The sequence below is a fragment of the Nothobranchius furzeri genome, chromosome 4, assembly GCF_043380555.1.
Source record: "Nothobranchius furzeri strain GRZ-AD chromosome 4, NfurGRZ-RIMD1, whole genome shotgun sequence".
Lineage (NCBI taxonomy): Eukaryota > Metazoa > Chordata > Actinopteri > Cyprinodontiformes > Nothobranchiidae > Nothobranchius > Nothobranchius furzeri.
Window position 1 is genome coordinate 76,937,227 of NC_091744.1, and position 24,937 is coordinate 76,962,163.

Here is a 24,937-nt window from a genome sequence, read left to right on the forward strand (position 1 = left end):
TATATATTTGTTTTTTGTTAAGTTGCCTGATAATTATGCACAGTAATAGTCACCTGCACACAGAGATATCCCCCTAAAATAGCTAAAACTAAAAACAAACTAAAAACTACTTCCAAAATCATTCAGCTTTGATATTAATGAGTTGTTTGGGTTCACTGAGAACTTGGTTGTTCAATAATATTATTCCTCAAAAATACAACTTGCCTAATAATTCTGCACTCCCTGTACACGTAAATATATATACAAATATATTTATACGTGTGTGTGTGTGTGTGTGTGTGTTTATATGTTTGTGATCATCTGCCAGGTTTGAGGCATGCTATGTAATTCTGCAATGGCCTTGTAGGTCATGAAAGAAATCTGAGAGCCTTTGCAAATATTTTGTTTAAGAATTCCTTCATGAATGCGTTTTGCAACTTCTCAACAACAGTTGAAGCCTGGTGAGATTCTGGCTTCAGCACACAAGAAAAGCTAACAAATAAAACAGGAATCTAAGTAAGTTTTTAGTAGAAGATGGTTTCTTGCATCCACATTGCAGCATCATTTTTTTCCATGCCAATATTATTTTCTAACCCTAACAATGCCTTACACGTCCTGTTGATTTCCATAAATTCTGATTATTTGCATGTATGTTTTTTACATAAATATAGGTAATAGCATGACTCTGAGAGGTAATTATTCCAAAAAATGACAGGGACAGGCTCCATTTGAAAAAAGAGCCCTTTCTCATCATCAAATGTGCTGTCTGTTAACGTGATCCACTTTTTCAGCTGTAGGGGGCGCTGTTCATGCAAAGAGCCAATGTTTGGGACACGAAAACAAGAAAAACGTGACGTCGTCAAAGGGGAAGGCCTTGTGTGAAGTCTGCGCGCTCCCATTCATGCGGAGTGTTGAACGTTGGCAGCCTTCAGACCGTCAGACAGACGTGTCACAGCTCCGGTAAAAGCAGAAAACCTCTTCACCTCAGACAGAAACATAAAAGGCGTCGGTGAGTAATGCTTTATTTTCTACTGCGTAGCGTCGTTTTTACGCGCCTTTCTGCTCCGGGTTTTGGTCGTAGGAGTCCAGAGCTGCAGGCTCTGAGGTGTGTGTGTGTGGGGGGGCTTTATGTGAAATATGTCTTAACCTCATGAGTCAACACGAGAGTCACTTTGTTGCGTTTCCTGGTCTTTAAAGCGGGGGTCAGCCAATGAAAGGGAGGCGTTAGCGCTTGTTTGGCCTCCTAGTTTCCACTACACAACAAAACCCACCCCTTCTGACAGATGGTTGGGGATATTTTTTAGAATATTCCATAGGAATTCTGCGTTGTTAATGAAATAACTTTATTGTGTTTGCTGTGAAGCTTTTTGATTGTTCTGCTGTAGCTTTGTGTATGAATGTAGGCAAAAAACCAAGTAAAGGTCATTCATTGGCTCTAACTTGGCTTCTCATTAACAACACAACTCCACCATTAAGCCACAATCCTCGTTCTTTTGCAGATTCATTTTATTTTGATGTGAGTTTTAGACAAAGTGTGTGGACGCCTCACCTGCCTGTGAAGGTTAGTATATGTCCAGGCCATGGTGTCCCTTACTGGGGACATTTTTAAAGGTTGGGACTCGGTCCTGTGACCCCATTTCACACTGACCACGTGTGCAGAGTTGACGATGACGTATTTAGAAAGCATGTTACATTAGCGGCGATTAAAATAGCGCGTTTTGATATTATGGGTCGATGAATCGGCATTTAAAACAAGTGGGTAGTTCATTTATTCCAATTAAAGCGGATAAATCTTTGCTTTCGGTGTGTCCGGAAGTGGATTAAAGGAACGTGAAGTCAGTAGTGTGTTGTGGGTGACGTTGTTTTTATTGTTATTGTGGGTTGTTGGTGGCAGACGGGCGTTTTTGGGGCGTGCGGCGATGCCAGTGCGCCGTGTTTCCAAGCGGCGCAGCGCTGCGACCTTTCCCCTAGTTTCTGCAGCACAGGGTGGATCATGTGATGCTTGAGAGCTGCTGGGGGAAGGGACTGATCGGTGGATGCTGCTGCTGCTGCTCCTTCCGACGTTTGCAAACGACGTGTCCTGCTCTCAGAAACCAAATCACGACAAGAACAACCATCCTTCTCGAATAGAAACGAGCAGCTTTGCATAGAAACTGATTTATTCACCTTCCTGGTGATTTAGACGCTTTTTAGAGCTCAGGAGATGCTTCCTGGATCTCTAAAGCCTGGTGTGTGCTGTCATTCTGCTGAATATGTTGGTTTTGTGGGAAAGTATCAGGAGTTCAAGCGGCAGGTTGTAATAAAACGGTTAATTGTTAACAAATATGCAGCTACATACACTAGAAGTGACCTGCTGTGTGTCCTTGACTGTAATAGACATGCACAGTTAAATGTCCAGACCTGCCATCATTGTTGGGAGCATATTAATTATGAAATTGTTCGAAAAATGTTGCCTCCAATATTTATAATTTTTATAAAGATAATTAATAATATTTGCATAATAGCACAGGTTTTTTTCTTCTCCTACCTGCATGTCCACCTTCTCCTAGTTTAATGAAATCTGACAATGAATATTTCTTTCCTACAAGTTAGACACCCTCTTCTACTTTCTGGTAGAAAGTTTAAACAGTGTCAGACCAGTAAGAAACCGTAGCTTACTTACCAAACATTTGTGACAGTGTGAGCGTCCTGTCACAGTGTCCCGATTGATCATGCGCCCTGGCTACTTGGCCAAGGGGGTGTCCCTTTGGCTGAAAGGTTAGTGTGTGTGACTCTCACCTGGGAGTGTGGGGATCAAATCCCGCCCGGGCCCTCGTTTCTCCACCTTGCCACATTTGGCGTTGTTGGCAGGATCCATGTAGTACTGTCATGTAGGTCCATGGATGTGAAATTTGTGGCACCCTGCGCAGGAGCATGAGGATGTGCTTGTGGAAAGAGGGGGGAAGATGTGACATTGTGAGCATCCTGTCACAGTTAGGGATGGGTACCTTTGACATTTGAATCGATTCGGTACTAATTCCCAGTACCTAGGAATCAATACCGGTAGTTAACGGTACCAATTTTCGATACTTTTGAGTGTTTATTATTTTAATTCTCTTTTATAATTAAATATATATTTTTCTCAATATATAACAATATTTGATAAATATCACGATAAATAACATTCAACTGTTTGTATTTTAACATCGTCCTTGTAGTTTTATAAGCTGATAATTAAACTGAAGCAAACATCTTTACTGTGAACTAAATTTACTGTGTATCTTCATTCCTTTTGCCGTCTTTTTTCATTTGATTTTTCCTACTGGGAAGTTAGAATTTCCGAGGAGAAAGCAAACGCTCCATTAGCTGATAACAGTGGTGGCAATGGAAGCTAACATATCAAGCTAACGTTATCCTAAACAGTTTATTTAACTGCTGGAGCAGATTAAAACGATGATGCCTCACACTTAGATCGTTGTTGCTGGTTTCATCTTCACCCAATCACCCGTCGCATTTAGTAAAATGAAGCCAAACTTTAGAGCGCGTTCATGTTCTAGTCGGAAATTCGGAGTTCCGAGGAGAAGGCGAACGCACCATTAGCGAAACGGAAGCTAACAAATCAAGCTAACATTATCTTAAACATTTTATTTACCTACCGGAGCAGATTAAGATGAGGATGTCTCACTTAGATCGTTGTCGCTGGTTTCATCATCACCCAGTTACCCATCACATTTAGTGAAGTGGACCCAAGCTTTAGCGTGCGTTCTTTCTACCATGCTGCTCTGTTTACAGCTGGCTCGCAGCGACCGATGACATAACGCTCTTGCGCATGCTCAGCTGTCTTGGCAAGTTCTCGTTATGAAGGACGGGTACCGAAACAAGGCACCGTTTGAAATGACGTGAATCGGTGCTCGGTCGGTGCCTTAAAAAGTACAGAATTCGGTACCCATCCCTAGACAGTGTCCCGATTGATCATGCTCCCTGGCTACTTAGCCAAGGGGATGTCCCTTTGGCTGACTGGTTAGCGCGCGTGACTCTCACCCGGGAGTCTGGGGATCGAATCCCGCCCGGGCCCTTGTTTCTCCCCCTTGCCACATATTCATTTATCGATGTTAGGATAAAAGTGTTCTTTTGGTATGGGTGACGATGGCACAGAAGTTAAGTGCTCGCCCCGTAATCAGAAGGTTGTTGGTTCGAGCCCCGCTCAGTTTGTCGATGTCATTGTGTCCTTGGGCAAGACACTAACCCACCTTGTCTGCTGTTGGTGGTCAGAGGGACCGGTGGCGCTGGTGCTCGGCAGCCTCACCTCTGTCAGTGCGCCCCAGGGCAGCTGTGGCTACATCGTAGCTCATCCCCACCAGGGTGTGAATGATTGATTGTGTTGTAAAGCCCCTTGGGGGCTTCCAGGACTGTAGAAGGCGCTATATCATATACAGGCCATTTATCATTTGGTATACTTTATTTAACAATAATTCAACTCATTTTGTGTTTGTTTATATTTTAATGTCACTTTTTAAATTTAAGTTTAAATATCTAAAACTAAAAGTCGTTCAGAATGTAGTTTTTCTAGAGACTATTAGATGTGACGCCTGAAAAACCAGTTTAGAGCAGAGTTACAGACCCAGAACCACTTTAGATAATTATCTAAATTATATTAATATTAATATACACCAAACAATAAAATCTACTCTTTTATAGTATTCTCAAAATTCTTTTTAAAAAGAAAATTAAATCAAAAGTAAAATGTAATTGAAAAATGTGATTATCCCCATTATTTGTTTATTCCCATTTTACAAAGATCTGAATGTTGCACACTTCCTTCCTCTGGAGAACGATGCACTGACAGTGTCTGGCATGCATTATAATTTTTTTTTTGGCTTTTTATTTTTATTTTTTAGGTGCGATCCAGCAATGTTTTTCCATCAGCTCCTTATTTGGATATCTAATAACTCTTCTTTGCTTTTACATCAACACTTTGGGTCCATGTGATGGATTCATCTAGAAAGAAATTAAGCTTTATTGAAGTAGGGTTCGTTTTCTTACTCTAAGCAGACCTGTGTGTGTTTATAGAAGTCTAACCAACTTTATTTATATAGCACTGACCAAAGTGCTTCACAGAATTAAAAACAATACACAACATAGCACATATAGAATGACTCTAGTGTGATAAAAGTAACTCATTTTAAGTATAAATATTGTTTTAGCTTCGTGATAATTTCTCCTTAGGCCCACAATCCCATATAAATGTGTGGAAGTGTGCTAGCCGGGCAAGCCATCCTATATATGTGAAAATATAGGCTGGCCACCTAGCCTGGCAAGCCAGACTAAATAAATGTATTATTTAGTCTGGCCATGCTCCACTGACGGCTCTCAGTTGTGGGGCGGGTTCTACCGTTGTCTTTCAAATGATCTCCGCATTCCACTGGACAATGAATGTGACATACTCTTGTTTCACTCTGTTGCATCATCCCACCCACCAGGCATATAGAGTGCCCTGATTGGCTCACAAAGCGGATAAAGCTCTGTGATTTGTTCACTAAGCAGATACAGCACTATTACTGGCCCACCATTATGGACCAATCACAGCCCTTTATGTGTTTGAAACCCCTCTAGAAAGCTGTGATTGGCTAGCCAGAGTCCTGGTAGGAGCTGCGGAGGTTCCAATGGAGTGTGCCTAGAGCAAAATTTGCAAAGCAAGAATTTGGTCTAGTTCACTAGGCTACTGGCCACCAGCATTTCCCCTACACAAGCTCAGGCGTGGCACTGCGCCACGGCTATGAACTACTCACTCCCTCTAACGGGAGACGCCCAAATTCACCTGAATTCCAGATGTGGTGACTGGACATTGATGTGGCTGTTATTAAGTTCTCACTTCCTGTTTTGTTTTGTTTGTTTTCCCCCTCTAGGAGCTGTACATCCGTAGCCACCATGGCAGAAGCGCACCAGGCGGTGGCCTTCCAGTTCACCGTCACCCCGGATGGCATCGACTTACATTTGTGCCACGAGGCTCTACGGCAGGTCTACCTCTCTGGTCTCCACTCCTGGAAGAAGCGGTTTGTTCGCTTTAAGGTGAGCGTGTGCATCAAATGCACAGAGGTTGACGTCCGCATGCTCATCTGTTTTCTGCTTAGCTTTTACCCGCATGATCTTAAGCCTAATTTATACGTCTGCGTCGGGACGGACGCACACAGCGCCATAATCTGTCGTTTCGAGTGCTCTCTGACAGACTCACAAGCACAGACGGAGTCGGGCTCTCTTTTCTAAACATCTGTCCATCAAGACCGAGAATGCAAGCTTGCGATTGGTCGGGACGCAACTGTTGTCTACAGCGCCGCCATTGCCCTCTCAAAAGCAAATAGAGCCGAGGATATTTAGTGGCAGACACGGAGCAGCTTGAAGAATATCTCGCAGAAAAACTCTAAAAATATGAATGTTTAATTCCCCCGTGACTGGAGGAGTGAAGTGATGCACAGCAAGTGTTTTATTTGTGGACGGAAATGATGGGAAACGTGGGTTTAGAGGTGGCGAGCGCAAGAGGTGGAGGAGGATGAGAGACAAATTTGTCCGCGTTAAAAAGTCTCTTAAATACAAAAAAACCCACAATATAAATAAACACACTATCTTGGACCGTTACATGACAGGATACCACAGAACAGCCCTACGCCCTCTGCTGTCCTGGCGGAGAATTGATTTGCAACACTCCCCAGGATACGGAGGAGTATGGCTGCTCAATTAATCGAATTTTAATCACGATTACGATCTGAGTTTTGAACGATTATAAAAACAAAACAAACCGATTATTTGCTCCTCCCACTTTCGCTGCCCTGAGTTGCAAATGAAGCGCTCCTCCCACAGTGTTGCCAACTTGGCGACTTTGACACTATTTCCAACAGCTTTTCAGACCCCCTTCTTGACTTTTTAAATCCTAAAAGTACCTGGCGAACATCTGAGAAACATCTCTGGTAACCCTTAGCTACTTTCTGGATAACTGTCGTCGACATTTCCTGCAGGTTAGCTAAACACTCCGCCTGCGCTCCGGACCGTTCTTCAGGACATTAGGAAAGGGAATGATGTAGTGATGTGTCGGTCGCTAAAGAAACGGCTCTCGGAGCCGGCTCCCTGTTGGAGTAACCAGAGTGAGTGACGCACACACACCGCACCTGCGGACTAAATGTGCGCGTGCGGCGCGCTAAACACACGTGCAGCTTGCCCCGATTGCTGAGACCGGGTTAGGGGGTGGGGGGTGCAGCTGTGGTTGGGACAATTATTACATTAACTGATGGACTTGTAAATAAATAGTTTATAAATAAGGTAGAAATAAGTTCCTCACGCTGATAAATAATAACTAACCTCTCTGAGGACACGGTGCTAGTGTACGCTCCAACAGCACCTTGACACGACTCAATAAATGTTATGCAACATTTTGTGAACATCAATTTATTTGTTATAAATGCCACTGTATAATTCTTGCTGTCAGTATTTGCAAGATATTGGTATTTGGGTCTCTACTGGTTAGACTTAAATGAGTTAAACCAAGGTCTATAGCCCTTGGGTCATAAACTATGAGCTATAAGTATATTGGTCTTTTTATACTGGGAATCAGGAGTTATTTTAGTGAACATCTTGTTTCTTATTTTTGTCCTGATTGTGCCCTGAGCAATTTTATGACTGAATAAAAACAAATAAAATCAACATTAATTGAAAAATCGTCCTAAATAATCGAGATCTCAATTTCAGTCACCATAATCGTGATTATTATTTTTGCCATAATTGAGCAGCCCTACGGAGGAGTATGAGGACAAATAGTCTCCGTCCGTCCGTGCGTGTCTCTTAATTCTGGAGCTGACGGAGAAGTATAAGTTAGGCTTTAATCTCTGTCAGCTGCTGTTGGCGTTTCCCAGGATTACTGGTGTTTTCCGCTCTTTGGAAGTGTACAGCCAGTGAGATCCCAGCTGTGTTTGTTTTCAGCTGTACAGCAGTTCACTGAGTCGTGTTTAAATCCTCCAGCAGAAGGTCACCCTCTGTTGTAACCTTCCAGTGTGTTCCCTGTGTGACTTTTGGCCTGGTTACACTCAGTCACACATCCTAACCTGCTACCCTTTTATGTTTAATTTTACTTGGTTTAGAGTACATTGCTCACTTTTTTAATTTTATTTTCACAGAATGGTGTGATGACCGGCGTGTACCCAGGCAGCCCGGCCGGGTTCATGATAGTGGTCGTGTCCTACATGTCCTACAACAAATATAAAATGCTGGATCCGTCTTTGGGGCTTGTCGCCAAACTGGGCCAGCACATTCCCATCAGGTGAGATCCCTCGTGTCACGGTCCGTTTTACCTTTGCAACACAAGAAATGCACAAAGAAAACGTTGTTTAAAGCTGTGGTTCACTGATAAACTATTTTTAATGATTATTTTCATGCAGGCTGAACATGAAAACAGTCTCCTACACCCATCTCCTGCGTTAGCTTCTGATAGAAAATAGATGATGAAACTCTAGGGTTAGAAAAGCCTGACAGCTTGGACTCATCCATCCTGACTTGTGATGGGGAAGGCTGTTGTTTTATTGTCCAGAATCATCCGATAACATCTCCGCTAGCAGAAGCTTACCATTAGCATTAGCAACTCAACCACATGGCAGAAGCTCCTCCAGGCTTTTGTAGATAAAACATCCATGTTGCAGAGAAGTTTGTGGTATAGTTGTGTTGCTGTTATCCAATTCAAGGCGAGATGTCCAAATATCAGGAAATAAGACCCCAGAACCTGCCGTGTTAAGCTCTCCTCTAGACTTGTCCCTGCTGCTGCAAGCATTTCTGTTTTTTTTTTTTTTTTTTTTTTTTTTTTGCCCCAAGTACGGCTTGCAAGGCATTAATTTTTTACCAGAGACCACTGCAAATGTATTGATTTGATGAGTTTCCCACACCTTTAATAGAAAACTAGTCGGGTTTTGGATGAATAGGAAGCTGGCTAATATTTAGCACTTGAAAAGATGATTAAGAGGGACCGCAGGGTGTGTTCCAACTACAGGGGGATCACACTCCTGAGCCTTCCTGGTAAGGTCTATTCAGGGGTTCTGGAGAGGAGGGTCCGTCGGACTGTTGAACCTCAGATTCAGGAGGAGCAATGTGGTTTTTGTCCTGGCCGTGGAACACTGGACCAGCTCTATACCCTTAGGGGGATCCTGGAGGGTGCGTGGGAATTTGCCCAACCAGTCTACATGTATTTTGTGGATTTGGAGAAGGCGTTTGACCACGTCCCTCGGGGGGCCCTGTCGGGGGTACTCCGGGAGTATGGGGTACCAGGCCCTCTGATATGGGCTGTTAGGTGCCTGTATGACCGGTGTCAGAGCTTGGTCCGCATTGCCGGCAGTAAGTCGGGCTCGTTCCCAGTGAGAGTTGGACTCCACCAAGGCTGCCCTTTGTCGCCGATTCTGTTTATAACCTTTATGGACAGGATTTCTAGGCGCAGCCAAGGTGTGGAGGGCATCCGTTTTGGTGGCCTGAGGATCAGGTCTCTGCTTTTTGCAGATGATGTGGTCCTGTTGGCTTCATCAGAATGTTATCTTCAGCTTTCGCTGGAGCGGTTCACAAGCCGATTGTGAAGCAGCTGGGATGAGGATCAGCTCCTCTAAATCTGAGACCATGGTCTTCATTTGGAAAAGGGTAGAATGCCTTCTCTGAGTCAGGGATGAGGTCCTGCCCCAAGTGGAGGAGTTTAAGTATCTCGGGGTCTTGTTCATCAGTGAGGGAAAACTGGAGCGTGAGATCGACAGGCGGATTGGTGCTGCGTCTGCAGTGATGCGGGCGTTGTACCGGTCTGTCGTGGTGAAGAGAGAGCTGAGTCAGAAGGCAAAGCTCTCGATTTACCGGTCGATCTCCGTTCCTACCCTCGCCTATGGTCATGAGCTTTGGGAAGTGACCGAAAGAACGAGATCGCGGATGCAAGCGGCCGAAATGAGTTTTTTATGAAGAGTGGCTGGGCTCTCCCTTAGAGATAGGGTGAGAAGCTCGGTCATTCGGGAGGGGCTCGGAGTGGACCCGCTGCTCCTCCTCATCGAGAGGAGCCAGTTGAGGTGGCTCGGGCATCTGGCCAGGATGCCTCCCTGGTGAGGTTTTCCGGGCATGTCCGACCAGGATGAGACCTAAAGCAAGACCCAGGACACGGTGGAGGGACTAGGTCTCTCATCTGGCCAGGGAACGCCTTGGGATTCCCCCAGAGGAGCTGGCCCAAGTGGCTGGGGAGAGGGAAGTCTGGGCCTCTCGCCTTAGGCTACTGCCCCCGCGACCCGACTCCGGATAAGCGGATGGAAATGGATGGATGGTTTAGAAAAGTGTGGCGAATGATTATCATTTTGTACATTGCACTTTGTTCCTGCCATTCACCACGCCCCCTTTTATTGCTTGCTAACAATGCTATTGGTGTTTAATGACATGCAGTGAACACTTTGTGCTTTTATAAATCTTGCACTGCTGTTATTGCTACCAAAGGGAATTTCCCCCATCAGGTTTGTGATGGTAATGAGTGAGTTTAGTTATAATGACTACTTCATATTTAATGTTATTTTCTTTGTCTGCACAAAGTGGTTATCAGCAATAATGTAGACCGTCTTTTCTAATTCAGGATAATTGTTCGGTGTTGCCATCGTGGATTTCTTTTTTTTCCTTTAAAACCACCCGGTCCTTTTAGGAAACTATAGGCTGCTGATTGTAATTAATATGATAAATATTTGTAATTAAATCCAGATATTTTAAGTTAATCTGAATATTAAAAAAATTCTAAGTGTAATCCGTACGCCGTAGGTTCCCCTCATTTCTGTTTTCACTTTAATTGCAGATGATGGGGATTTATTTAAGTTTTCTCTCTGCCTGCAGCCGATACATGTCCACAGACAGCCAGAGGATAGTTGGAGGGGTTCTGGTGGGCACGGGCCTCTGGGTCACCATCATAATGATTATGAGGAACGTCCTGAAGAGCCTGCTGTCGTGGCACGGCTGGATGCAGTCACGCCATGGCTCCTTGACCTTGTCTACCCGCGTGTGGCTGGTGAGAGGAAGTCCTACACGTGCATCCTTCTGAAAGCATCGTTAACGTTTACTCTATAATGCACAGCTGACATCCATCTTTCGTAATTTGTGCTTGTAGCTTCATTCATTGAATTTGGCCTAAAGTCTTCTTTGCAGTGATAAATGTGTATTTCTAAATTTTGGCGCTGAGGTAAGCGTTTAAACTCTCGTGCTCTTGTTTTGGATCTGCTCAAACATGCTGTGTCATTCTTTCTGCTTTGCTCCTTTGTCAGCTGCTTTGCATCATGTTTGCGTATTGCACCAATCCGTGCAGATTACAGATTACAACCAGCCCTCCATTCAGACCGTCTCTCTTTCTGTTTATCTTTGTTTTATGTCCAGTTTCTGGTGAAGCTCTTTTCTGGGAGGAAGCCAATGCTCTACAGTTTCCAGAACTCCCTGCCTCGATTACCTGTTCCCTCCGTCAAGGACACCTGCAGAAGGGTACTTCGAGTTTGGTTTTTCTAGCTTTCATTTGCTTGTTTTAGGGGTTATTCTGTAATGATGGTACAATCTAGAAATCAGGGTATCCGCGGGTCCTTAAAAAGTCTTAAAAAGCCTTAAATTAGCTTTTCCAAATTTAAGGCCTTAAAAATCCTTAAAAATGACAAATAATCCTTAAATACAGTTTCCAGAGGTCTTAAAAGACCCAATAAACAAGATTCTTTTATTTCTATAAACTTTTCGTGAATTTCTAGTTGGTGTTCAGCGTTTTTTGTGTACGTTGTTGGCGTAAGCGGAACCGTACACATTCAGTTGGCTGTGAAAGGGGGCTATTTTTAGATGAGCACATTAGCTGGTTAAGCTAGTGGGAGCTTGCGCCATGGGGAAGTTTAATGGTAACTGGATGGCTAATCCCACGATCGTGGCATGGTTAGCACCGGTTCCAGGCAACAGCTGGAAATTATAGCTTAAATGATAAATGACCCGCACTTGTATAGCGCCTCTCAGAGTCAGGACTCCAAAGCGCTTTACACTACAGTGTATCATTCATCCATTCACACACATCCATGATGTAGCCACCGCTGCCCTGGGATGCACTGACAGAGGCGAGGCTGCCGAGAACAGGCGCCACCGGTCCCTCCGACCACCACCAGCAGGCAAGGTGGGTTAAGTGTCTTGCCCAAGGACTCAACAGCAGAATTCTCTGTCCGGAGCCGGGATCGAACCTGCAACCTTCCGATTACTGGACAACCCGCTCAACCTGTTGAGCTACTGCTGCCCTGCTTAAATAGCTTAAATTTGGTCAAAGTGGCCTTAAAAAAGGTCTTAAAAAGTCTTAAATTTGGCTCCCTTAAACCTGCAGATACCCTGGAAATGCACGAATAACCAGCATATATATATATATATATATATATATCTTTCTCTCTCTCTCTTTTTCTCTGTGTTCATACTTGCAGTACCTGGAGTCGGTGCGCCCGCTCATGAATGACGAGCAGTTCGAAAGGATGACCGCCTTGTCTAAAGACTTTGAGAAGAATCTGGGCCCCAGACTGCAGTGGTACCTTAAACTCAAGTCCTGGTGGGCGTCCAACTACGTGAGTTAGAAGGAAGCTTCTTCCTCCTTATTCGTAGGTGAAGGACACTGGTCCATGAACCTAATAAAGTCCCACATTCCTCTCTTCTTTTTGTTTGGAGCAGGTTAGTGACTGGTGGGAGGAGTATATTTACCTGAGAGGACGCGGTCCCATCATGGTCAACAGCAACTATTACGCCATGGTAAGTCTGTCTGTGCATGTAGCAGATGGAGTAAACACTTATATGCATAAGATGCAACCAGTTTGTTGTGTGTGTGTGTGTGTGTGTGTGTGTGTGTGTGGGTGGGTGGGTGGGGGGTAGTCCGTCTAAAAGTCACCAAACCTGCAGATTAGTATGACCCGACTAACATTCCTCCAGTGAGTGATTGTGCTTTGATTCAGAGTGCACACACAACCCAGAGTTGTGTTCAAAATAGATTTTCCTATTTGTGGATGGTAAAATATTTCAAATATGCAAGTAGTTGCCAGAAAGCCTATACTAGTCAGCCCTCATGAGGTGTCTCTTCAAAACCTTGAATACGTTTTGGCGTAAAAAGCTCTATTCACCCTAGACGGGGCAGCACAGATAAATGAGAAGCACTGCCCCAGAGGGACATGGTTAATATGTGATCTGACTGATAATGAGTTATTTCTGCTCGTTTGCTCCACAGGACTTCTTGTACGTGTTCCCCACGTCCGTCCAGGCCGCCCGGGCGGGCAACGCCATTCACTCCATCATGCTGTACAGGAGGAAACTGGACCGAGCTCAGATCAAACCAGTGAGTTTACAGCTCTCCCGTTTCATCGTTATTTTATCTTCACGCAGAAAGAGAACAGCTGTAATCACATCAGTGGCGTGTAAATGTTTAACATTCTCAGGTGGAATTGACTGAATGATAGATTTTGTCTCAGTGTTTTTCCGTTTCTTCTCGTGCGCTTTGAAGTAAGTTTGAAATCTGCAGTTTCACCGACATCAGCTCCCTCTGGCTTACAGTAGATCAGCTGTGCACTCAGCCTGTTGCTTTGTCTAACAGAAATAAAGTTTCCTAAACGTAGAATTATTAACACAAATCCTTGTGATTTTGATGTCACCTCCTCTCGATGTCTTCTGCCTGCCTGCATGAAGCTAAAATGCCAAGCTGTTTCTTGTATTTGTGCGGTAAAACCCGTTGTTTGAACACTTACTGAAACTCTTGTTGAAACCACCTGTGTGCATCTGTTGAGAACTCCAGTGCACGAGCTCGCTCTGTTTTACTCGCTCACCCTGGATTGTCTCTGTTTCACTGTTTTGTCCTTTTGTTGTGACGGACGCTGCGTTAGATATACTTGCTGGCGAACAAGGTTCCTCTGTGTTCTGCTCAATGGGAGCGAATGTTTAACACCTCCCGCATCCCCGGTGTGGAGACAGGTAAGAGGAGGGCACACTCAGCTGTGCCCTCAAGCCCCGCTTCCATGCCATCCTGGTTGTTGCCGCAGCAACAGCCTCTTAGAAACTACGACTCCTGTGCTCACTCTCGCCAACACAGCCCTAAAATAATCAAATTGGCTGTTAAAACGAGTTGAAATATCCTGAAGTCTACATCATAAACCCGGTTTTGTTGTCTGATCGGGGGTGTTGTTGGTGGGATTGAGTTGGCAGCCTACTGGTTTCTGGACCCTCTTTCCCCTGAGGCCCCACCCCCTCCCTTAAGACTGCTTGTTGAACCAATTCTCATGATTCCTCCTTTGCTTCATTCATGCTCTGCACCATATAGTTGTGTGTCTGCTGCTTCTCTCTGGGGATTTTTAGAGAATTGCTTTGTCGTCTCAGTGTTTGACTCTCCCCTTTTGCTTTTCAGCTCATGCTCCTACACACTATTCCCATGTGCTCATCCCAATACGAGCGTATGTTCAACACAACTCGTGTCCCAGGTGTAGAGACAGGTAGAGTCCTTAGCGGTGCCGCCTCCTCCACACTACTCCTACTGTACTTCTCCCTAAGACATGCGTGTCTGTGTTTGGACTAGACCTTCTGAAATTATAAATGCATGTGTGAATATAAATGCACATTCAAATACTAATTTGCATGAGACTGGAAACTAGTTCCTGCATTTCAGAGAACAAAAGTAAAAGTGGTTTAGCGTGTATCTCACTGGGCTGTGACGAGTTGGTGCCTTTATTTTTTCGCGCAAAAAATTTAATTCTTCGCTGGTTTTTTACTGATTTACTCTCTTTTGATTCACAGTTTGGCCACTAAACTGGTGACTTGAGTAACTTGAGAGAAAATATGTACTCGGATAAACGCATTTTGGAAATTCTCGCTCCCAATCTTCAACAATCGCAGCCCATCGAGTTACCGGTTGTATTCTTTAACATATATTCATATAAAGGAAATTTTAAAAATGTATTTCAGCATTCAATTATGCCTGAAGGATGACCTTTGTTCTTGCTTAATGGTGCAGATAACTCCTCTAAATGTTTCAAATGAGTGTGTGGAACAAGATAAGAGCCGTTATCGTAGTTTATGCACTAGTAGTGTTGAGAAATGCATCGAAAAGGCGAGTAAAGTTTATTTATGTAGCACTTACCGCAGAATAAAACCATCACAAAGTGCTCCACAAAGATCAATTAAACAAATTATAAAGTCGTAAAATGACAAAACAAAACAACAAAAAAGAAAATAAGGATGAAAACGGTAAAGATTTGGAAGCAGTTTTAAATATAAGAGTCAAATAATAAAATAATCATAAATCTAAGTACAAAAATATCATAAAACAACAAATAAAAAGTAATTGTACAGATAAAAACAGAGAAGACACAAGCGAAGTAAAGGAGGCTTTAAATAAAAGGCTCTTTAGCGGCTTTTCCAAGGTGCCTAGATTGTCGATCCTACGTAAGGATAAAGGAAGTTCCTCCCAAAACAGCCTAGAAAGAGTGACCACCTCGACTTTTATATCAGGTCTTTGGAACTTCTAGAAGATTCTGGTTTGTGGACCTGAGGGCTCAGGTTGGAGCATAAGGACAGGAAGTGCATCCAGAATAGTGGGGACCGTGATGGACACATCTCCTCACGATGTTGGAAAAAGCTAACATTCCTGATTATTGAGTCACCTAACAGCAAAGTGGTAGCTGAAAACGGGGGATGAGGTGTAGAGGAATCTGCGTTTGGGTTCCCGTCGAGCCAGGGAGCTGGAGGGTTTGCAGTAGAGGGGCTTGCCTCCTGTGCAAGGGCAGGTGGTCCAGTGGAGTGTCGATGCACAGCGTCCTTTAGCGTTTTGAGTCAGGCAGGGGAGGTTGGGGTGCAGGAGGGAAGAGACTGGGGAGGTTGCTTCTTGGACCACAGAGTCCTGCTGGATGGCATCAGGTGGTTGAGTGGAAGGAAGGAGCTTGGAGAGATCAGCTTGTTCCTCAGCAAGTGGAGAGAAGCGGTTTGAGACTGAAGTCAGGTGGGGGGGGAGGATCAACAAGAGGGGCTCTTCTATGGCCACGTACCACAACCTTTGGCCAAGAGGAAACCGGGTCAGGAGCAGAGCTGGAAGCCAGTAGTCGTGGTGCAGGATCCAAAGCAGAGCGTTCTGCATGGATGTGTCATTTTCAAATTGACTGACAATGATGCTGGCCAGAGAAGGGGGACATTTTCTAAAACTATCCAGAAACATTTCCTTCTTTTGCAGTTCAGCAGAGAGTTGTTGTACATCTTCTTTAAGGTTCTAAGTCCTTTCATTTGCTTAAAAACGCACAGACCTGTCATAGTGGGGCATGAGGAGAAGGAGGGCCGACTTTCTAAAGCTTCAGTGAGCGTATACTGTAGCTAAACCACCTCTGTCAGATCAGAGAGATTTTTAGTCCAACTAAGGCCTAGTCCACACGTAGCCGGGTTTTTTTAAAACGAATATCCGCCCCTCCAAAAACTTGCATTCACACCACCTCGTTTTAAAAAAAACTCTGTCCACACGTACCCGGATAAATACGTTGTTAAGGACATGCCAGACCTGTAGGCGGCAGTACTTCCCCCGTTCTTAACCTCGTCCTTCGTCTGTGGTCTTGCGCAAGGAGCAGTAATTCCGCTTGCAAAAACAAACAAGCAAAAAGCACTTGGACAATTGATAAAACGAGCGCAGCTCTGAGGGCATCCATGCTGCCGGCTAGTGTAAACACAGGTCGCACACGTGATGTCAGCATTTTTTGTCGCGGAAAGTGACGTTGCGGACCTTAAAAGTCCAGTTTTGTCTGTCCACACGCAGACACCCAAAACGGAGAAAACGCAGATCTTCACTTTGGCCGCAGTTTTTAAAAAACTCCGTTTTCGTGTGGATGACAGGCCAAAACGTAGAAAAATATCTACGTTTTGACAGATCCCCGGCTACGTGTGGACAGGGCCTGAAAGTCCAAGAAATCAAAGAATCATAAAAGTTCCAACAAAATCCACAGAATCCAGCAATCAGTGGCAGGAAATAGTCAGGTCTTTAAAGGAATTAAAGCACAAAAGTAGGTAGCTGACATCTGCAGGCTCTCTTATCAACGTCCAACTAAAACCAGCTTACCGACTCAAGATCCTCACCCAGAATTTAATCTGAGGGTTTAAAAATGGATGAATCCATGTTGGCACCTTAAGATTTGATGCAAAGTTTTATTTATTTTAGTTCAAGTTAGTTAAGAAGTTCACATGCTGTAAGATATCATTCAAGTTGCTTTATAGAGCAAAATGTTCGGTTATAAATGCAACTGATTCTGGTCCCTTTTGTTCCTGCAGAAAAACGTGGTAGGCAGAGTATTCAGTGGATGTGAGCTTATTATTCTGATGGGTTCCTTCTGGGTTTAGGGGTCATCTGTCTTTCTCGTGTTTTGTAATGTCGATGCTTGTTTGAACATCACCAGAACGATTCTTGGATTGGTTTCTATTTTGTTCTAATGGGTGCCGCTCAAACAAACATCGTCTTTAGTTCATTGTGTTTTCGTCTACCTCACCCTCTGTTCCCAAAGTGACTTTCCCTCTTCACCTCACTTCCTGCACGTCCCATTTCAAGCTCCTTTTTTTTTTTTTTTTTACCTCTGGATCTGGGTCATCCTTACCAGTACAAGCTTCATCACCTGGAAATTTCACACATCATAAAAAAACATGATAAATGTGGATGCCACATTATTTTTAGTTGTGAGAACTAGTCACTAACACCTAGGGGTGGGCGGTATAAACAGTATACAGTAGAAATTAATTTGGCCAACGGTAGAGATTTTGACTATATCGGCCTATCGCGGTAGCAGTCTGTTGAGGCTGAAAGCATGGAGCCTGTGGTGGAGGAGGTTCTCGTAAAGGAGACCGGTGCAACATCGGTCATTTGGACTTTGTTTGGCTTTAAGGAGTCGGATGTGGAGCAGAACCATATTATCTGCAAAGTATGCCGGAAGAAAGTATTGGCGAATAGAGGGAAAACATCTAGTTTGTTTTACCACCTCAAAACGAAGCACGTTGTGGAATAAGAAGAAAGCCAAAAACTGCGTCCTCAACGCCCAGTCAGTTGAGCGGTAAGAAAAAAGGTGGTCTTACACACCAGCAGACGGATATTTTACAAGCATTTGCTAAAGGCACTCAGTATGAGAGAAATAATCAACGGTGGATTGATATTACAAATGCCATTACCACGTACCTGTGTAAGGACATGGTGCCGTTTCTTACAGTGGAGAAAAGCGGCTTTTGGGACATGAATAAGACACTCGATCCACGTTACGAGGTACCGAGCCACTAACACTTCAGCCAAATAGAGATGCCAAAACTCTACGAGAAAGTCCGCGAGCAAGTAAAGCAAGAACTCCCAAGGAGTAACACACTATGCAACTACGACAGACTTGTGGTATCTGGTATGTGAGTATGTTTAGAAACAGTCGTTTTTGACATACATACCAAAGAAAGTCATATATCGCAATGTATACCGTTACCACACATTTTTCTAATTATATTGCGATATAGATTTTAGACTATATCGCCCACCCCTACTAACACCCTTCTCTGACAAGAAATAATGTTACATCTATTATTTTTCGACACATTTTGGTAAACATTACGTAAAACTAAATTTAGTGCACTTTAAAATTTTTATTCTAAATTAAGTCTGACAAATGTTAAATGACTTTGCTCCAAAACACCCCAAAAGATAAAACGTTCTTCTTGTCACCAACTGTCTCCCAATTGTATTTGTATCTACTTGCCATTGGTTCTTCTCAATCAGACACAATTCAGCACATGAACGAGAGCAAACACATCGCCGTGTACCATAAGGGCCGCTTCTTCAAGGTGTGGATGTTTTACGATGGGCGGCTGCTGTTGCCCCGGGAGATCGAGCAGCAGATGGAGAGGATCTTGGCTGATAAGTCAGAGCCGTCGCCAGGAGAGGAGAAACTCGCAGCACTTACTGCAGGAGAAAGGTAGGCGGAGCCACCTGAAACATAACTCACCAGGACAAACCACAAAGTCTGTGCTGAATCTGTTTTTATTTATTTATTTATTTGTTCTTGGTGACCCTCCATAGGACCCCTTGGGCGAAGGCCCGCGATGCGCATTTCAGCCGCGGAAAGAACAAGCTGTGTCTGGACGCCATAGAGAAGGCCGCCTTCTTTGTAACTCTCGACGACACCGAGCAGCGCTACGACGCCGACAACAAAGTCAAGTCCCTGGACAGCTACGCTAAGTCGCTGCTCCATGGGAAGTGCTATGATCGGTAGGGTTGGAAAAAACTCGATTCGCTCAAGTCACTGAATTTTCCATCCATTTGTTACACAAAGTCAGATTGAGTTCTGTTTTCCAGGTGGTTCGACAAGTCCTTTAATATAATCATCTACAAGAACGGCACCATGGGACTGAACGCAGAGCACTCCTGGGCCGATGCTCCTATCGTTGGCCACCTCTGGGAGGTACACCTGTGTTTTCGGTTAACGATAACAGAACGGTTGGGCCATAGGACAAATTTATCGACCATCAACGGTTAGGCTGATCGTTTTGTTAAGAAAAATAATTTGTTTACGTCAATAAATTGGTCATTTCAGTGGGACATGATATACTTCTGGGTCACATCAACATATTTTTTGGTTTTGCAACACTCTATGTGCATAAACATCACTAAAAAGCTAACATTCATGTGATTCCAGTGATGTATATCAAAGATGCAACCATAAAGGTAGACACAGAAAACCCTTCTGTCCATCCACTCAGAAATACTAAATAGCTCACTAGGGAAGTCCCGATACAACTTTTTCACTTCCGATACAATACCGATACCGCAGCCCTCAGTACTGACCCATATCAGCACAAATCATACATACTTTTACCTGTTTCATAGTGTGGAATGTATAAAAGGCTTGATCAAGTGATTTTACTCAACTTCATTTTTATTAACCTTTGGTTGCATAAATGTGAACAGCTGATGTTAGGGACATAAGGAAAAAAAAACAGGATATTGTCTAAAGTTTCAATTTCACACACCTCAAAACTCCTCATGCAGTGTTTTGTGATCCTGCTTCTAACGCACGATGCGGTTGGACGTATTCAACTTCCCCGGTTCTGTTCCACCACGGGAAACTTGTGCATGACAAGTGCTGCACTGAGCCAAACTGTCTTTTTCGGACTTTAACGAAAAACACAGTCACATGGCCGACATTGTTCCTTGCTACTTTGCTAGCACACGCTGTTCTGATCACGTGGACTTTGCATGCTGGATCTGGAGGCTGCTGGGTAGAATTGCTGAATGGAGATTAAAGCTGAACGGATTGCTTCTATCGGAGATTTTTTATTTTTTATGCAGTTCGCCATAATCCGATACAGTTTTTTTGGGCCGATACCAATATCGGAACGGGACATCCCTATAACTCACCACTTGGAGCCTTGTATCAATGACCGAAAACAGCCATCTTGAAAAAAATTGTCAATCCACAAGAGGTCCAATTCATTGACTGGTGAAGGGTTACCCCCCCCAGATCAAAGTGTTGCGCTATATTCTCATGGGTATAGCTCCAGCCAATTTCAGTGCTGTATGTTGATCGAAGTATCAGTCGATGAAATTTGGAAAAAGACAATCTCTCAAATAAGGACCCCTTATAGTGATTGGGGGATTGCTGTGTGCAGTGTGCATTAGGCCCACGGAACATCTAAACTTCATCTCTGAGAAAATATCGCCCGTTGTCATTAGTTCCACCAACGAATTATCTTCTTGAAAATGTTTTACGTATCGCCCAACCTAAGAATACAGGCTGCCTGAGCTCAAAGTAGATGAGAAAGACTCCTCATGCCAGTCGTTTGGAATGTTTCTGTACCTCAGCACGTGCTTTCCATGGATCCTAAACTGGGATACACCGAAGAAGGTCACTGCCATGGGAAGCAACATCCCAACCTGCCTGGTCCTCAGAGGCTGCAGTGGGACATCTCTGCTGAAGTAAGGCATTAAAGTAACTTTTTTAAGACCTAAAATAACATTTCATATTGTAATCCATTGTACGTGTGTTATTTCGTAATTTACAGAGTAAAAAATACAGTTCTGTTACATCCTTTAGTGCCAGGAAGTCATTGAGAGCTCGCTGACAGTAGCCAGGGCTCTGGCTGATGATGTGGACTGTCACATTATTCCTTTCAATGAGTTTGGAAAAGGGCTGATAAAGAGTTGCCGCACCAGTCCAGATGCCTTCATCCAGATCGCCCTGCAGCTGGCCCATTACAGGGTAAGAGCATCTGGTAATGTTTAGCTATTTTAGTTTGGAAATTTCTTAAGATTTGAGCTGCAGATGTGTGTTTTTTTTTTTTTTTTGTCTTTTATGAAGAACTTTAACAAATGACATTATGTTGCACTTCTTATTACCACCACCAGAGGGCAGCCTCAACCAGGCATTCAAAAATACACGCCACCAAACAAAATAAAAAATATGTTAAGATGAATTAAATATATAATTATGATAGTAAAATGATGGCAGATAAAATAATACTTAATAAAATAACCACTTTGCTGGTAAATATAAAATAAGAAAGCTGTATTGGAGATCATCTTTTGTCTATCATTCAGGTTCAAAGCACGAATTTAAACATCAATTTTAAACAAACTGAAAAATTTTCTATTAAGTGTGGTCTTTATGCTACTTTCATTATTAGAATAATTATATGGTTTAAAAAGATAAATGAAATTCTCCACAGGCTTTGGCTTAAAGCTCTTTTGCCCAACAGGACAAAGGCAAGTTCTGTCTGACCTACGAAGCCTCCATGACTCGTTTGTTCCGCGAGGGCCGGACAGAAACCGTGCGCTCTTGCACCATGGAGACTTGTGATTTTGTTCGTGCCATGGTCAGAGATGAGACGGTGAGTTTCAGCGTTTCTCCTCAGCCCCCGACTTTGCAGCTACTGACTCAATGTTGCTCTGGTAGGAAAACTTACTAATTTCCCTCTCTTTTTTTTGCAGAGAGAGGAGCGCCTCAGGTTGCTCAAAGTGGCAGCAGAGAAACACCAAAACATGTACCGCCTGGCCATGACAGGAGAAGGCATCGATCGTCACCTTTTCTGCCTTTATGTTGTCTCTAAATACCTGGGAGAGGACTCGGCATTCCTAAAGGAGGTTTGAATTTGGGTTATAAGCTTTTATTGTTGGAAATATCCTCAGAAACGGATCAGTTTCTCTTGTAATTCATCATTAGTGGGAGCTTTTAATGATTGTTGTTCCTCTTCAGGTCCTATCTGAGCCATGGAGGCTGTCCACCAGCCAGACCCCTCTGCAGCAGGTTGAGCTGTTTGATCTGGTCCGACACCCAGAGCTGGTGTCCTCCGGAGGTGGATTTGGTCCAGTAAGTTATTAGATCTTAATTAATTTAAATCTTTGATGCATTTGGGGTGTATTTTATTTTAAATTCTGTTTTTTTATGTTTTTGAATCAAACTTGTTTCTTTACCCACAAGGTGGCCGACGATGGTTATGGCGTCTCCTACATCATCCTTGGCGATTCCCTCATCAACTTTCATATTTCCAGTAAATTCTCAAGTCCTGAAACTGTAAGTAGGGCTTCTCTTTCAGACAGTTTCTACCTCTTCACGGGGTCTCTGAACAAATTTTCTTCTCTTTTCAACCGAATTTAGTTTATTTATATAGCGCCAAATCACGACAAGTCGTCTCAAGGCACTTCACTCAGTAAATATTCCAACAGTTCACTAAGCCAGTCAGTAAAAAGTTTCCTCTGTAAGGAACCCATCAGATTGCATCGAGTCACTGACTAGAGTTGGTGTCTTTACAGCAATCCTCATAATAAAGCCTGATTTATACTTCTCCTTGATCTCCACAACCGAGAGACGCACACGGAGTGTTGGAAAGGTTTTCACGTGCGAACTTCTGCACGGGCAGTGGAGAGTTGCAAAACAATTCCCCACCAGGACAACAGAGGGCGTAGCGCTGTTCTGTGGTATCCTGCCACCATAACAGTCATGTATCCGGTCCACTATAGTGTATTTACTAATGTGTTTACATATTTCAGAGACTTTATAACACTGATGAATTAGTTTTTTGTTCTCCTTCACCTCTTCATGCGTTTCCGTCCACGTTTGCTCCGTATTTTGTACTCCCTCAGTCACGGGGGAATAAATGTTCATATTTTCAGACTTTTTCTGCGATGCATTCTTCAGTCTGTTTGGGGTCTGCCGCTAAATATCTTTTTACTTTTTAACGGGGCATTGGCAGTGCTGGTGATGAATTTGCAGGAAGCGGCGTTCTGACCAATAACAAGCTTGCACTCTCCGCCGCTTTCAACGAATGTTTAAAACTTTGGACATGTCTCCGTCACCCTCTGTGAGCCCATCGAACAGCCTTGCACCAAAAGCATAATGGTGTTACGTGTCTCCGCACCGACGCAGACAGAGAAGTATAAATCAGGCTTATGTAAGCATGCAGCAACAGTGGAGAGGAAAACTCTCTTTTAACAGGAAGAAACCTCCAGAGGATCCTGGTTCAGTTTAAGCAGCCATCCGCCATGACTCACTGGGGATGGAGAAGACAGAGCAGACACACACACATGCGCATGCGCGCACACACATACACACACACACACACACACACACTATTCTATTTAATAAGAGGTAAACTTTATTGTATCTATAGTTAATTCAACAGGTAAACTAGTAGTAGCACATTCAATGTCAGAGAAAGTAAATTGTTATCAGGAGGGGGAGAATGTTTAAGTGGTTAGCAGCAGCGTGCCACCCGATGGCCCCCACCACGAGGCTACCACAGCTCAGCGGAACGTCATTGTAGCTTCTTCTGAGGAGAAAAACACTTGGAGAGAAAATAACGTTAACAGCTGAAGTTCTATTTTCCTTTTTTCTAGGACTCGCATCGTTTTGGTTCCCACATCCGACAGGCCATGGTCGACCTCCTGAGTCTCTTCCAGCTCAATAACAAAGAGAAAAAGTGATGTGTGTTTTAAGGAAAGGAAGACAAAATCACTGTTTTAGAAAAGCATATATTCTTCTTGAAACTTGTACAGAATCACTTAATGGATCTGGGGTTATTTTGAAGTTGATTCATGTTATATAAATGAGTTGTTTTTTGAATTTTTTTAAAGACGTCGGTGTCAAAAAGTTTGTGACGCGGTTGTGTGTACTGTATGTTTAGGCTAGGTGAGCCTCGAGCACAGGCGGTGCACAGATCAAAGTATTTATTTGCAAAACTGTACTTTCTGGTGCCTTGGTGACCCACTGATGTGAAAAAAGAGAGACAGAGAGGTTTGAAAAGGGAGGAGAAACTCGTAGTCTGGACTCTTCCACAGTTTTAAGTTGCAATACTTTTTAGTTTCCATCTTTATCCAGTGTATTTTCCTAACAACTCTTGGCTAAAACGGTGTACTCGATGTAAATTTTTAGGTTGCATGTTCACGAATGTCACATAACTGCTGGAATGGGAGCTTTTGCAGTTGGAAACATGTTAGGAGTGACGGTATGCATCTGTAATTACAAAAAATGATGTGTGTGTGTGTGTGTGTGTGTGTGTGTGTGTGTGTGTGTGTGTGTGTGTGTGTGTGTGTGTGTGTGTGTGTGTGTGTGTGTGTGTGTGTGTGTGTGTGTGTGTGTGTGTGTGTGTGTGTGTAAAAAAAAAAGACACTTTGATCTGGAACGTGTGACTAAACACACACAACAGGAAGTGTCCTTGTGTGACGAAACACACACAACAGGAAGTGTTCGTGTGTGACGAAACACACACAACAGGAAGTGTTCGTGTGTGACTAAACACACACAACAGGAAGCTGGTGCCACCGTCTATAATCTCCTTTGATTTTCTGAATCTGTGTTGAAATTTGACCTGCTATGGTTCTGGTTCCATTAAGGCAGATGACGTGAGAGCGTGTCGTCATGCTCAGGTTTGGCAACAGTAGTGTTCACTCTGGACGTAGGAGTTGGAGGAAGTTTATAGCACA

The 24,937-nt window shown here is 43.6% G+C and overlaps 1 protein-coding gene across 2 annotated transcripts; it reads left to right on the forward strand.

The window, feature by feature from the left end:
- The first annotated feature begins 837 nt into the window (after positions 1-837).
- On the forward strand, positions 838-24,162 carry cpt1ab (carnitine palmitoyltransferase 1Ab (liver)). 2 transcript variants are annotated; one of them, XM_015964866.3, is made up of 19 exons: positions 838-988; positions 5,865-6,027; positions 8,121-8,263; positions 10,828-10,999; positions 11,362-11,463; positions 12,420-12,557; positions 12,661-12,738; positions 13,208-13,315; positions 13,857-13,944; positions 18,740-18,935; positions 19,040-19,228; positions 19,316-19,421; positions 20,822-20,935; positions 21,054-21,218; positions 21,715-21,846; positions 21,947-22,099; positions 22,212-22,325; positions 22,437-22,529; positions 23,852-24,162. In XM_015964866.3, exons 2-19 carry the CDS (start codon positions 5,887-5,889, stop codon positions 23,936-23,938), a joined length of 2,319 nt encoding a protein of 772 aa, XP_015820352.1. In that variant the 5' UTR covers positions 838-988; positions 5,865-5,886; the 3' UTR covers positions 23,939-24,162. The 2 variants fall into 2 exon arrangements, with proteins under 2 accessions (XP_015820352.1, XP_015820353.1); XM_015964867.3 differs by lacking the exon at positions 13,857-13,944 and adding an exon at positions 14,375-14,459 and having other exon boundaries at positions 840-988.
- Positions 24,163-24,937: the final 775 nt, after the last annotated feature.